A 13,782-nucleotide genomic window follows, 5' to 3' on the forward strand; every position below is an offset into this window, starting at 1 on the left:
AACACCATTCAACATTTTTCCTAGCAACAGGTTGTGTCTGTATTAGGCGTTATAGGATACTGCCGGCAATGGATTTTAAACTTCAATGAAAGAGCACAGCTTTTGCAAACTTTAGCGTCACCCTGATCTCCCCCTTTCTGGTCAGGTGGCATGGAATGATCAAGCTGGGAAGGCTCTATGTGAAAAAAAAAAAGTGCCCTACTGTTTGCGCATGCGTTGGGGCTGTTGACTATCTCGTTCATTCACTCTGTTTGTGGACGAAAAGGGGGGATATATGAATGCATTTTTACACAACTCCATGGAGAAAAAACAAAGGCTTAGCCTATTTTTTCGAGTAAAAATTGGATCCAGTGGCTGTGGGACATCCAACCTGTCTCAGAGCTGTAGCAGCCACAACAGAGGCCGTGCTAGCCAGTACAGATATAGTGCTCATGAGCCCCCTAGTGGTAAAAGTGCCTCACGCCGTACACTCCATTTTAGTACAGGCTAAAACCTCACATCTCACTACTGCTAGGGCAATACACTATCAAAATGTACTCTGTACATTGTCAAACGTTACCATCGAAAGGTGCTCCACCTTAAATCCAGCTACATTGCTTCCAACTGAAAAAAGGGGGAGCCCCACAATTGTCATGATGAAATAACTAAGGTTATAAAACCTAGACCAGACCTACAGGAAACAACCAAATTTCTTCATGTTTAAGCGCGCAGGCAGCTGAGTTGATAGCTCTCACCTGAGCTTGTCAGTTGTCAGAGGGAAAAATTGTAACTATCTATACTGATTCTAGATATGCTTTTGGAGTCTGCCATGATCATGGGGCATTATGGAAACTCAGGGGATTCAAGACCAGTACTGGCAAGCCCATTCAGCATCAAAAAACTAAAAGAATCCCTCTTAGAGGCCATAACGAAACCATCAAAGCTAGCGATCATTAAATGTCAAGCTCTCACAGGAAAACAGGATTCTGTCAGCAAAGGAAACGAATTAGCTGATCATCTTGCTAAATGGGCTGCATATAATAACACACCAATCTCTTTATTTCAACAGAGAAATGACCAGGACACTGATAATCAAATTATTTCTTTACAGAATGCAGCCACGGACACAGAGAAGAGAAAATGGTCCAAAGAAGGGTCCCTCTCTGATGGAGTCTGGACCCATAAGCAAACTAACAAACCTTTCCTCCCAAAGGCTTCTTTCCCAGGTATGGAAAAATCGCCCATGGCTTAGACCATGCTGGAAAGAACACCATGGTTCAAGATGTTGAAAAACATTGGGAAGCTGTAGGTTTCTCTACATATGCAGAGCAGTTCTGCAGGTGCTGTGCATTATGTCAAAAGTTTAATGTAGGAAAGGGCACCCAGGTAAGTCCCGCCGTTACACCTAACCTAATGGGTCCATTGAACACCTTCAAATGGACTTCATTGAATTAACACCATCAAAGGGGTACCGATACTGTTAGTAATTGTTGATGTGTTCTCCGATGGGTGGAAGCTTTCCCTTCCAAACATGCAGATGCCAAACCTGTGGCAAAAGCTTTGATAAAGGAAATCATTCCTAGATGGGGAATACCACAGAAATTACAAACTGATAATGGCACCCACTAAATTCCATTATAAATGAATTAACCACCTGGCTCCAGATAAATGTGCATCATTATTGCAAATACCACCCCCAGAGTGGAGGTATTGTGGAACGATGCAATGGTACCTTGCAATCTAAATTGGCTAAAATCTGTGAGCAAACAAATTTAACTTGGCCTGATGCTCTGCCTCTGGCCTTGATGGGATTAAGGGGAAGAACACATTGGCAGTTAGGGCTGTCGCCATTCGAAATTCTGACCGGACGGCCCATGCCAGTCGGCATGGTCATAGGTAATGTTACACTGCATACTGTGGACAATGATCTTCTTTCCAGTCTTACAGGTCTCCGAGCTTCTCTGAAGGAAGTCCACGAGCAGGTGAATCAGGCCTGGAGAACTAGTCCTCCATCAAAGGACTCCCCGATTCCATTAGGAACCTGGATTCTGGCTAGAGATACTCGAAGGAAACATTGGCATCACCCTCGTGGAGAGGACCGTTCCAAGTTCTGCTGTAGACACCACATGCTGTTAAAGTTGAGGGACTGCCTGCTTGGATTCACATCTCACATTGCAAAAGATGGCACCCTTGATTGTGGTCCTACTATGTCTTTCCATCCCCTTGTCGACTGCTCTGGTCACCTTGACTTTTCCTTTCGGAATCACCACATCAGTTCAGGTGGATTTCTGTTCTATTATTGACTGTGGGACTGATCGACAAATCCAGTGGAACTGGTCTGACAAATATGTGTGTGTAACTGTTACAAACTCTGGATTCGAAGTAACTGTGACATGTGGGACTGGGTTTTGGCTAATACTGGAACTGATGACTGGGGTTTATCAACCCTATAAGGCCCAGAAGTATGGTCTGAAATATCGTTTTTCTATTATAAAAGGACATACCCCTCATGAATGTGAACCATTGTAACCCTTTGATCATTACTCTGAAGAACCCTTCTTTACATGATTCAGGAACCTATATTTTAGGGGCATATGTATCTGGAATAGATCCTCTAGGGAGATTTCAAATTAAGGTTGAGAACCCTGTTACTAACACCTCCCATTTCCCCACACACACACCTCTCTCTCCTACCCCTGGTCCAAACCCGCCCCCTGTCAAGGTCATGAATATTTCCACCTTTTCTTCCACTTTTTCGATTGAAATTGGGTATGGGGATCAGAACCGTTGGCTGCAATGGGTATTATATTCGGCTAGACAAGTGAATCAATCTGATTGCTATGCATGTGCTATAGCTAGGCCACATTTGGCCACTGTCCCTTTTCCTCTTTCTAACATATCTGATCCTACTGGCCTTCCTTGCCTACTTGCCCTTTTTATCTCTTCCTCTATTCCAATCAACTCTAATTACATTACACTTTCCCTTCTTTTTCCCCCTACTCTTCCCATGACTCCCCCGATGTTCCAGCCTGATGAAGGTATTTATACCTTTTTTTAGAAACCTCACTTCCTCTCGTGGCACAAATGTTGGTAATATCCCATCCTCTTTTTGTTTCCAAACTTTTCCGATTAATTCTTCCTCTTTAGCTTCCAAATTATCAATTTTTCTGATTACTCAGAATACTGATATTTGTCCTTCCACCTGACTGGACTGGCACTTCTGCTTTAATACAATTTGTTATGCCTTTCCGACTTTTCCCTTTAACTGCCTTCCATGTGTCGACCATGTTTGGCCGACATCGTCAACCCCATTCTGTGGACCCTTCCCAGTTTTCCCTACATGGCCCTGGGGTGTATTTTGATTCCATTCGAGTCCCTCGTGGAGTCCCTGATAAGTTCAAGGCAAGGGATCAAGTTGTTGCCGAATTTGAGTCTATTTTTCCTCAGGTTACTATAAACAAAAATGTAGATTGGATTAATTATCTCTATTACAATCAACAAAGATTCTTAAATTTTACTAAGAAGCTGTTGAAGGTATCCATGAGCAACTTGATAAAACATCCCTCATGACCTGGCAAAATCGATTGGCTTTAGATATGCTCTTGGCTGAGAAAGGAGGCGTTTGTGCTATGTTTGGTGATGCATGCTGTACCTATATCCCTAATAATACAGCTCCTGATGGATCAATCACCCGTGCTTTAGCTGATTTGACATGAACTAGCTACTAATTCTGGCATTTCTAATCCTTGGGACAAATGGTTTATGTCCACTTTTGGGTCCTGGGGCCAATGGCTTAAATCAGTTTTCATCTCTCTTACGGTTGCTTTAATTGTTCTACTGCTTGTAGCTTGCTGTATTGTTCCTTTGATAAGATACATTGTATCCAAGTATTTTACTGCCTCTATGGCAAAGGCTTACTTTTTACACAAAGAAAAAATGCTTCAGATCAGCACAGCCACCCCATACTCCTCTGCCCACTCCACTCCATCCTCCTATCCTACCCTTTCCTACTCAACTCTCCCTGATCAAATATTTTTTGTTTGCTAAAAAAGGGGGGAATGTGGAAGACGAATGTTCTCTTCGTTCCCTTGTACTAATTCATGTCTAAGCAGTCAGCTTGTAGAAGCCTGCTTTGTTTTAGCAAACAGAAAAATGTTTGTGCAAAGGACTCAAGGTCTGAGCATTCCACACGAGTCTGCCTTATCACGTTTTCCCTTAGCTTACATTTAAATGCCATAACAAAAGCAGCCAAGAAATCAAGTTGCATAAGGGACATTGAAGGGGCTCCAGGATTGTGTATAATAAAGTGTTGACTGTTACATTTTATAATGATATTAAATTACACATTCTAGGGGTATAAAACTGGACCCCACCCAACAGACGGGGTTCAGAAGAGCCCTGACGCTGTCATGTATATTTGATTGTCTGCTTTTCTGAAACTCTTCTCACCGTGACTCTGAAAATAAAGCTTCTTTATAACCGCACCTGCTGTCGGGTCTGAGTTTCGTCCACAACCTTTACTTGGCAAAACGATTTTATGATTTCAATAAGAATATTCTTAATATCTGCAAGACGCAGGAAGTTTGTGTGTGGTCATGTGACTGCATGGCTACATCTGATTGGTGAAACAGTCATGCAGTAGATCCACTGGCAACTTCTCTCTTGCAAAAATATAGTTTAATGTATAAATGGAAAAAAGTAATGAGTCAAGTGTTGCCCAATGTAGCGGAGTAATAGTAACGTTTCTTCTTCACAAATGTATTCAAGTAAAAGTAAAAAGTATGGTACAGTAAAACTACTCTTAGAAGTACAATTTTTTTAAAAAGTTACTCAAGTAAATGTAACGGAGTAAATGTAACTCGTTACTACCCACCTCTGGACACAACACACAAACATAGCAAGTGGTAGGTGCAAAGTGATTAGTGCTTTATTAAAATCAGTCCAAACAATGTGTCCAAAACATTACAGTCCATCAGTCAATAAATAAAGAATCCATAAAACGGTGCAAAAGTTGAGGTTAAAAAATCCATTAAAATCAGAGGTTAAAAGCCAGAGACAATCCACAGAACTTTGAGCTTCAAATGCTGCCCTTTTAAACCTGACACTTCCTCCCCTTATCCTGTTTGGACATTGCAAAAGGAGGAGACAACCATCAATAGATGCAATCAACCTTCATATCCTGGCTCAGATCCCCATTGCCCAGCCTTCAGCAGTCTTGCTGGGGAGCAACATCGAGCTGCATACGCCCCCCGCTGCCTATCACTCAGAGTATGCGAGAGACACTGCATGTTGGGCCGCTCCTACTCCCCAGCAATCACTCAGTAGTGTGCCCTTTCTTAGACTTCAGACTCCCTCAGCCCTGAACCTCACTCTCAACCACCTGCCTTCCGCTCCCTGCAGTACAGATGCTTGCATTCTTTCTCTCTATTCCTTCCATTTAACCTCTGTCTCTCCTTCATCTGTCTTTCACTCACTGGCCAGTCTGTTCCTCCTTTCACCTCTTTTTTCTTCATTCCGGCTCTTCCCTATATGCCTCCATGGGTGCAGTGACCTCAGTTGAAGCAATTGAGACAGACCGCACAATCATGTGCAGGTGCGTCTTGCCTCAATCACCTCACCAACCTTTCACAGCTGAGCGAGCATGCACACCCATGGAGAGTGAGGTGGGCTTTAAGTATTCATTTTTTTAAAAAGGGCACCTAATTGTTAATCTGCTGACCCACTATTCCACAGGGGAATTCCCAGACATACCTAAGCCAGCCAAGAGATATAATCCCTCTAGAATATCCTCAGTCTGCATGAGGGGCTCTGTCCAGTGGGAAGTGCCCAAAGCAACTCTTACGACATGCTCAAACAACCTAAATTGGTTCAACGCAATATAGAGGAGCAGCGACTCTACTCGGATGATCTCTAAAAACAATGAGCTTCTTTCACCCTTCTTTGGAAGTGTCAGCCCATGAGACCTGCAAAGAAACCTAATTTTTGCCACTTGTACTGGTGATCCTATTCTTTAATCCATTACCCATAGTACATGACCATAGATGACAGAGAGATAAAAGAGTTAAATTTAGCTCCAGGGTAATTTTCTGTACATTGTGTCATTTTGGATGAGTTGAAGGCTGACTTATGTGGCTTAGTAAGAAAAATACATATTATGCAAAGTAAACGTAATTTATTCACGTAAACAATGTAAAACTGTTGTGGTACCATTGTGCTTATCTCACACAGCCTTGCTTGTATTTTGTGCATTTTCTAAAGTCAGAAGCACCAATAAATAACAGCTGCTAGAGCATAGTCCACTTAAGGCTGTATGTGCAAATGATGATTCAAGTTTGTTGTGAATCTATTGCAATAAAAACCTTCCTGCTAACTCAACAAATACCCTTGCTTAATTTCTATCACTCACTTGTCTACTGCTTGAAGGGCAGACAGAGAGAGAGATAAGAGGAAAGGAACTGGAACAGCATGACAGAGCGTAATGTAGAGAAATGAACCAAGGAAACATAACTGAAAGATCAATCAGAAAGAAACATCTAAGCCTAATATACAAACCAAAAGACAAAATTTGAGGACATGCAAGAACGAAAACCAAAGAGTCTTATAAAGCTAGAAAACGTTGTGGTAATCTTTTTTTCAAAAGTTGGATGACTACACTTACTAGAGAGGGGATTTAAATAACATCATGAATGATGACATCCATGTACCAGCCAGATTTATGAATCAAGTTAAGCTGCCTAAAGATACTAAGTCTCTCTCCTTCACACAGATATTTACGTTATGGACACTGCTCTGCTTTCAGAAGTATCACTTTTTATTGAACTGGTGTGAAGCCTTTTGACTTTGAAATAAGGATATATTTTATTAGAGCTTTACAGATATACTTTTCTGTTAATTATGTTTGTTAATAAATATTGCTTTGTTATAAACTTCTATACTTTTTCTGCATATATTTAGTTAATGATGTAATAAAGTAGTACATGGCACCTAGTATGGGCAGATTCTGGTTTCTTTTCTACAGGATTAGGTGCTGCGGAGGGATGCCTCAAATTGTGAGCATCACTGGAAGGAGTAATATGCACTTGTCTGGTCTCTCAAACCAAAGCTAGTGAGTCCTTGTCTGGAGTACAGAAGAGTGACAGGCTGTGCAGGCATTAATCATGACCAGTGCTTAAATGTATGTATGCTTGTTTCCTCTGTGTGTGTGTTAAGCTTACGGGTCAACAGAGGCCAACCCATAATGAATCTAGTGAGCCCACTCATCCAATAATAATACATTACACAAGATTTGTTATACAAAATACATGTGAAGTCTGTGTATTGCAGGTGAAACTATCTCAATAGAGTAGTATTTAGCAATGTTTCCTCATGTTATATACCCAAGGACCTAGTCTCAGACAATCTGCTATAATTTAAAAACTCAGTGAGTGATTTTCCTTTCACGCGAAAATATTTGACAATACATCATGCTTGTTTGTTTGAGTTTGGGTGTGTATTTTGTAACGTGCCCATACAAGGTTCGTTCCTGACTGGAGAGAAATGAAACATTTCACTAAATTTGCATTTTTATGCAAATTACACCAATGAGCTTCTGTATCTTCTGCTGTCTTTCATAAGGACAGCACAATGACACAGTTATTAGCTCTGCTGCTTCATATTTCCAGGCTGCCTAGTTATAAACTGAATAACCATTCTTGGTGAAAGCATATATATTCCTCACACTTCCCTTTGGAGTGGCATGTGTATATTTCATGCATGATTCTGTCTAGAAAGTCCAAAACACCTGTAGATATAAATTGAAAAAGGACAGTTCACAGTAAAAATAAATATAACTAGAAAATGATAAATCAAAAAAGGTTCAGAAAAAGAAACATTTTGGAAGTGACACAGCTATATGTATTGACATTTTATCAGGAATTGTCAGCTCTTTCCAATAGAAGTAAAAGTATAAATCCCTGGGTAAAAAGAAACATCCTCCCCGTGTCCCCCAGCCACAACACAGTCCCAAAAGCACCAATACACCAAAGTAAAACACTCTTCCTCTGCACCACCACTCCTCCCAGGCAACCTTGTCCTCCTCCACCTTACTCTGGCTGCTGAGTGGTGGTTGCTAGCTCCTTTTATGGCCCACCCGGAAGTGCTCCAGGTGCTTGATCCCCTGTTTCCGGTTGCACTCCCGGGTGGGGCTGAAGCTTCGTCCAGCTGGGCTCAGGGACCCATGCAGCGCCCCCTGATGGCCACCCCAGATCCCAACAGGGCTGTGGAGGACTCCATCTCCCATGGAGCCCTGCGGGAGGCTGAGGCACCACCATCAGCCGGGGAGGCTGCCACCAAGCATCCCGGAGGAGGTATTGAGCAGCTCATGGTTGCTCCCCCGGAACATGGGAAAAAATTGTGAAAACAGGGTTGCAATGCATGGATATACTGTAGGTAAACATACTCTACATTTGATTCAATCATTATGTATGGCTGCAGTCTAAGAGCAAAAACGGAAAAATGGACTCACCAGGTTTTTTTGGATCCTTTTTTCCATGTGTCATTTTTTTCTGTGATGTATCTGAAATTAGTTACACAAATATATGGTTTTGAAATCTTTTTCATAATGTTGTTCCCCATAATTAATTTAAACATATTATTTGAAAGAGCTAAGCGGTTTTTGTTGCCTTCATCTTTACTGTGCCTAAGTTTTTTATTTTTAACAGAAAAACAACTTTCTGATCTGTAATTGTAAATACGTTTTGTTTTTCAAGTACAATCCTGTATTTTCTCCTCACATACAGACAGAAATTCCAAGTATAGCAATTTCTTTTTTTTTTTTAAATGTATGGGTATAACTATGTACAGTATTTATCCTTTTTATAATTCTGGACTCTTAATTTCTTTGGTTTTCTTAACCAGCTAAAGATGAACTGTAAATAACTGGGCAGAGTACAATAACATTGCCAGCAGGGGTGGCAGGTGTTCCTTTAACAGGTAGGGAGGCCATGATTATGTACAAAACAAGAAGATGAAATAACATCCCAAGGAAGAGAAGTAGCATTCCCTCCTGCAGCCAGTAGGCAGGCATGTAGGGACAAAATAATGGCTAGACAGACAACCCATCTTGGCTTGTACATATGTCTCCATGATTGGCCCAAAGACCGTATTAAAAGAAGATGAATGGGAGGCAAGAATGGGTGTCCAAACCTGGAAGGGTGTTGTTCCCCTCTTCAAATTGAGGGACAGAAATAGTGAAAGGTCAGAGGGTGACTGCTAGGTATGCTACATGACAGTGCTCCGCTGGTGGACCACGTTGGATACCTGCAGGCCTGCATAGTCCTGGATGGCAGCCTTGTTGAGTTGATTAGTTGCTGAAAGTAGGTGCTGCTGGGAAAGAACTCTCTTGCTTTGTGGCAGTTACACCTGTCCCAGAAGTGCGTCCTTCAGGTAATATTTTTGCACCAGAAGTACTCCCAAGTCTAGCATGAAAGCAGCAGCTCCATCCTCCAATGGAAGTCAGAGTGATCTGAACCCAGGACTTATGCCTTTGGGTCAAGGGTGTGGGGGTTCTGCTACACCTCTAGTGGCTACAACACAGCAATAGGTTTAACAGACACTGTAGAGCTTTCTTCCTTCTATTTGAGTAGAATTGCTAGTCGGCTTGGCCAGACCATGCCAATTAAACTGACACTACAAATAATTAAAGTTTTCAATTTTAAACAGTGTGTGACTTGATGTTGACTTTGCAAGTTATCAGTGTTAACTGATTTCCACTGCTGCTGCTGTTTTTCTTGGCATAGCCCCAACAATGTCATCAGACTGAGTTATGTTTGGCCTACTGTGCCTCCACTCTGTCAGACACCTCACCTCCAATATACAGTCACACTGCAGATACACAATAATAAATCATGGGTTACCATCTATTTTAGCCTGCCTCCAGTTCTCTTTTACTATCTGTTGGTTTCCTCATAACAAAGTGCAATAAGATTACAGTTGTTTGAAGAAGTTTACAAGGAAATAAAATGATTTCCTATAAAATATTTCCAACTGACATTTTTGTCCCAGCAGACTAGAGGAGTTTGAATCAACAGGGAAATTAAGGTACACAGAGTGGCACTCAGGCAGGGATTCAGTGAGTTAAGGAAGCAATCATGAAAAAGAACAATAAGCATTTGTTTATTATTCCTCAGTCCAATAACACAGGGAAACCAGTCCATGAAGGAAAAAACAGCCAAATCATACAAAATATTACATAATATGTTTATGTTCACTATGTCAAAGTTTATGGTAAATAATGTTGCAGCATTTGTTTTCAACAAGACCAATAAGTATTTTAACTCTTCACACAATCATTCAATAAAGAATAGCAGATGTTTTTATATCTACTACTGAATACTCATAGAACTTTCCACCTCTTTCACTTGCATATTTGTCAATATTGGTCATGCTTTTAAAACTTGTAAAAAATATTGGGAGAAAAAAAAATATTATTTTCAAACCACAACATATTGTAAATAATTATGAAAAACTTACTTATTAGCAAAAGTAGAATTAAAACACTTGATTTCATTTTAGGAATCTGTGGAAAGGAAAAACAAAAATATTAATCTATGTCATAATTGGAACTATAGCTTCAGAACTTATAGAAGGCGATACTATTCATCTTATGAGAATTTGGAACCATAGTAAGGGACTTTAGCAGGTAGTGTGGCATGCTCAGAAATATTTTATTGGTCCAACTCCACAAAAAAGCAAAATTCTAATTTATTTTTGCCAGTAAATCATTCCCTATTCTCCCAGCATCAGGAACTACTAAGCATCTGAAACAGCAGCCAGAATGAGAATGTTTGTTCCCATAATTGTAGACATTTTCTTCTACAAGCAAGTAGTATTAGGGTGTGTCTTGCCTGGAGAAGAGGCCTGAGTTACCTTGAAAGCTTGCATATTGTAATCTTTTTAGTTAGCCAATAAAAGGTGTCATTTTGTTTAATTTCTTTCTACAAGCAAGAAATATAAATGAGGTGTTATTTATACCTTAAAGCACCAGATATTTGCATATCTGCATTACTATAGTTTACATTTTTTTTATTTTGCTGGTTTTTATAGCATTTGAGTTTTTATAATTTTCTTCTTACTGTCATTATTGGTTGAAGTTTCAAAGTCACTTTGAACACTCTTCATAAAAGCTTGCAGTTTACCAGAGGTCCCGTATATTTGGTATACGATTTTGGATAAAGCTCAGACAAAATAAAACAAGCTAAAACAACTAGGACGGGCATTAGAAACTATTTAAAGTGTTTATTAAAAGTATGGGTTTATCATATTGGAAACAACACTAGCAGAAATTGTTCAATGAAGACAACACCAGCATTGGAACCTTTGTAGGAGTGATACTCAGAATGAAATGGTGCTAAGGAACTCTACATAATTTCTGACTGTTGTCACTCTCTACGAGATACGTTGGCTGACCCACTTGTCCAACTCATAAGCACTGTTTACAGTACTTTGGTATGTTGTGTTTATCTTCCTCAGTGTATTTTTCTTACATAACCATGACATCTTCATCCTTTATGTCACTACTTGCTGCAGCCACCATCCTACATTTTCTTCCTGAAGAGAAGATCAAATAACAGAATCACTTCCAAGGTCTGTAATTTCCTCTTGCTCATCCTTCTGGACCCAAGTGTACAAAAGAAATATACTTCCAATTCTCTCAATACAAACCTCATGTCTGCCTCCTAACCGTCTACTGTATACTTTTCTTACTTTAGGTAATAGATGTGCCACCCTTTGTGTCTTCTAGGATGTTTGCCCCTACCATATTAGAAAATATTAACATTTAATCCCAGTTTACACCTTCTCTATCTTGCATTCTTTTTCCTGTTACTCTCACTTCTCCTTCTTCTCTTTCTTCTTCTTTCAGCTCCTCCCGTTAGGAGTTGCCACAGCAGATCATCTGTTTCCATATTAATCTCACTGCACCACTCAGAGTATTTATATCACTGTATCTGAGTGTGAATCACAGCAGCAGCTGATCGGAAAGTGAATAATCAGTATACAGTTTCATGGACACGTTGTCCAAACGTTTTAAAGCCTTTCTTGTACAGACCTCGCGGTTCAGAAACAGTTTCATCCCAAGAACTTTAAATGCACTCAGTCAGTTGCACCTTGTAGAACTGTTTGTACTTATAAGTACAATCACCCCACTGTAAACTTGCACTATAGTTATAATATCACACAACCTGCGCCACTTTATAAAGCGCGTATTTACATATGATGACAATATCATTTTTAAGGTGAAATGCAGCAAAATATGTTTGTTAAATTATACAGATAAAACTTTAACTTCATTTAAATAATCTAGATTCTTCACTGGGAGTGTCGTTAAGGATAGAATAATTAAACATGTACTACGAAGATATTTCAATGTTCTTTAAACATTTTGAAGAATCGGCGCTAAGCTTACAGATGGCTTAACTTCTATTACAGAGCTGATTGTGTGGCGATCGGTTACTTGGGGAAAGAAAAGCACTGACTGCAGTGACGGCTACGCCAATATATATTGAATATAAAACAGAAAGAGAAAATAACAACACAGCTAAAAACGCAGCGACAATTGTCGGCAAAAGTTAAATGCTTGTGTCATGAGCACGCGACGGCTATGCAGTGTCTGCAACGGACATGGCCATCCACCGTGCACAAGCTACCTTACTGACATTGGCGGGCGAAGGAGCCACCGATTCTTCCTCTGCCCAGTGCCACCACAAGCCTAGAGCCGCCCCTGAGTACTGCTGCAATAAATTATTTCATCGAAGTGAAACACATGTTTAATAACGTGCTTTAACTCCTATCATCATGAAAATGATATCACGTATACATCTCAGTATTTTAGTTATTCAGAGAGCTGTAATATCACGAATGTAATAGATTCTTTGTCCAGTTGGAGGAAGAGAGCCGGTTTAAGAAGCAAGTAGTGATTCACACACATAGAGCACATAGAAGATCAAATACAAAACAAAGCATTTAACGTGCTACTTTAATTACGATGTGATTTGAGAAACTGGTTAATTAAACGATTTTAAGATGAAGTTTATGGTGTTCAACTTTAATGACAAAATAAACTACGTGATTAAAGTGGAAATGTCGAGATTTTTCCCCACTGTGTGCCTTTTTTTCTCTGTTCCCTAATAAGCTTTCATATGACACTCAGACAGTGGGCTACAACCCGCCTTTTCACGACGACTTTGATATGTGACTTATTTTTTATTTCCGGCACTATGCGATTTTGTGAACGTGAGCTTTCAAGTTTCTCCAACACGCATTGTCACTCGATCAACTTCCTTTTGTTGATTATACCACGGTTTAATTAAACAAATAGTATGTTTTTCCTTTGCCTCCACTTGGTATTCGCTGAAATTGCTATATTTTCCCCCGTGCTTTTCCCATTGTCTTTTCACAGAAGGCTGAGCTTAAGGGCGATTTATACTCATTTGCATATTCAAAGAGGCGTAATTTTGGGAGAAGTTGGGGCGTTACATAAAGCGTGTGCACGAGCGTTAGTTTTCACGCTGATCGGGATTTATGTAGCTGAAGAACGTGGAAGTTGGAGTATGCACAGATTCCTGCATCTGGATTTTTCTGTGCATAAGCACATTTCGGCTTTTGTGCTTACGCCATGTTATAATGCGAGTTCTACGCACGGCGTTATACATGAGGTCCCTGATGTGTGAGCGTGTTGTCTGGTTGGCTGAGCATTCCACCATAAATGTTTTAACTAAGCCAAATTTTTCAGCTTTTCATCGGTCTTAATTCCTTCATATTTCTATC

General features: G+C 40.2%; 1 protein-coding gene across 3 annotated transcripts in view; it reads right to left on the minus strand.

The window, feature by feature from the left end:
- The window catches only part of LOC120539116 (macrophage mannose receptor 1-like), a 74,059-nt gene that overhangs the window by 43,787 nt on the left and 16,490 nt on the right, over window positions 1-13,782 (minus strand). For all 3 annotated transcript variants that reach the window (XM_039768889.1, XM_039768888.1, XM_039768887.1), the window contains exons 2-3: window positions 10,489-10,534; window positions 8,483-8,533 (exon numbers count right to left, since the gene is read on the minus strand). In XM_039768889.1, coding sequence (XP_039624823.1) covers window positions 8,483-8,533; window positions 10,489-10,534 — 97 coding nt within the window. The remainder of the gene's footprint in view (window positions 1-8,482; window positions 8,534-10,488; window positions 10,535-13,782) is intronic.

The sequence above is a fragment of the Polypterus senegalus genome, chromosome 11 (genome assembly GCF_016835505.1).
Source record: "Polypterus senegalus isolate Bchr_013 chromosome 11, ASM1683550v1, whole genome shotgun sequence".
In the NCBI taxonomy this organism is placed as follows: domain Eukaryota; kingdom Metazoa; phylum Chordata; class Cladistia; order Polypteriformes; family Polypteridae; genus Polypterus; species Polypterus senegalus.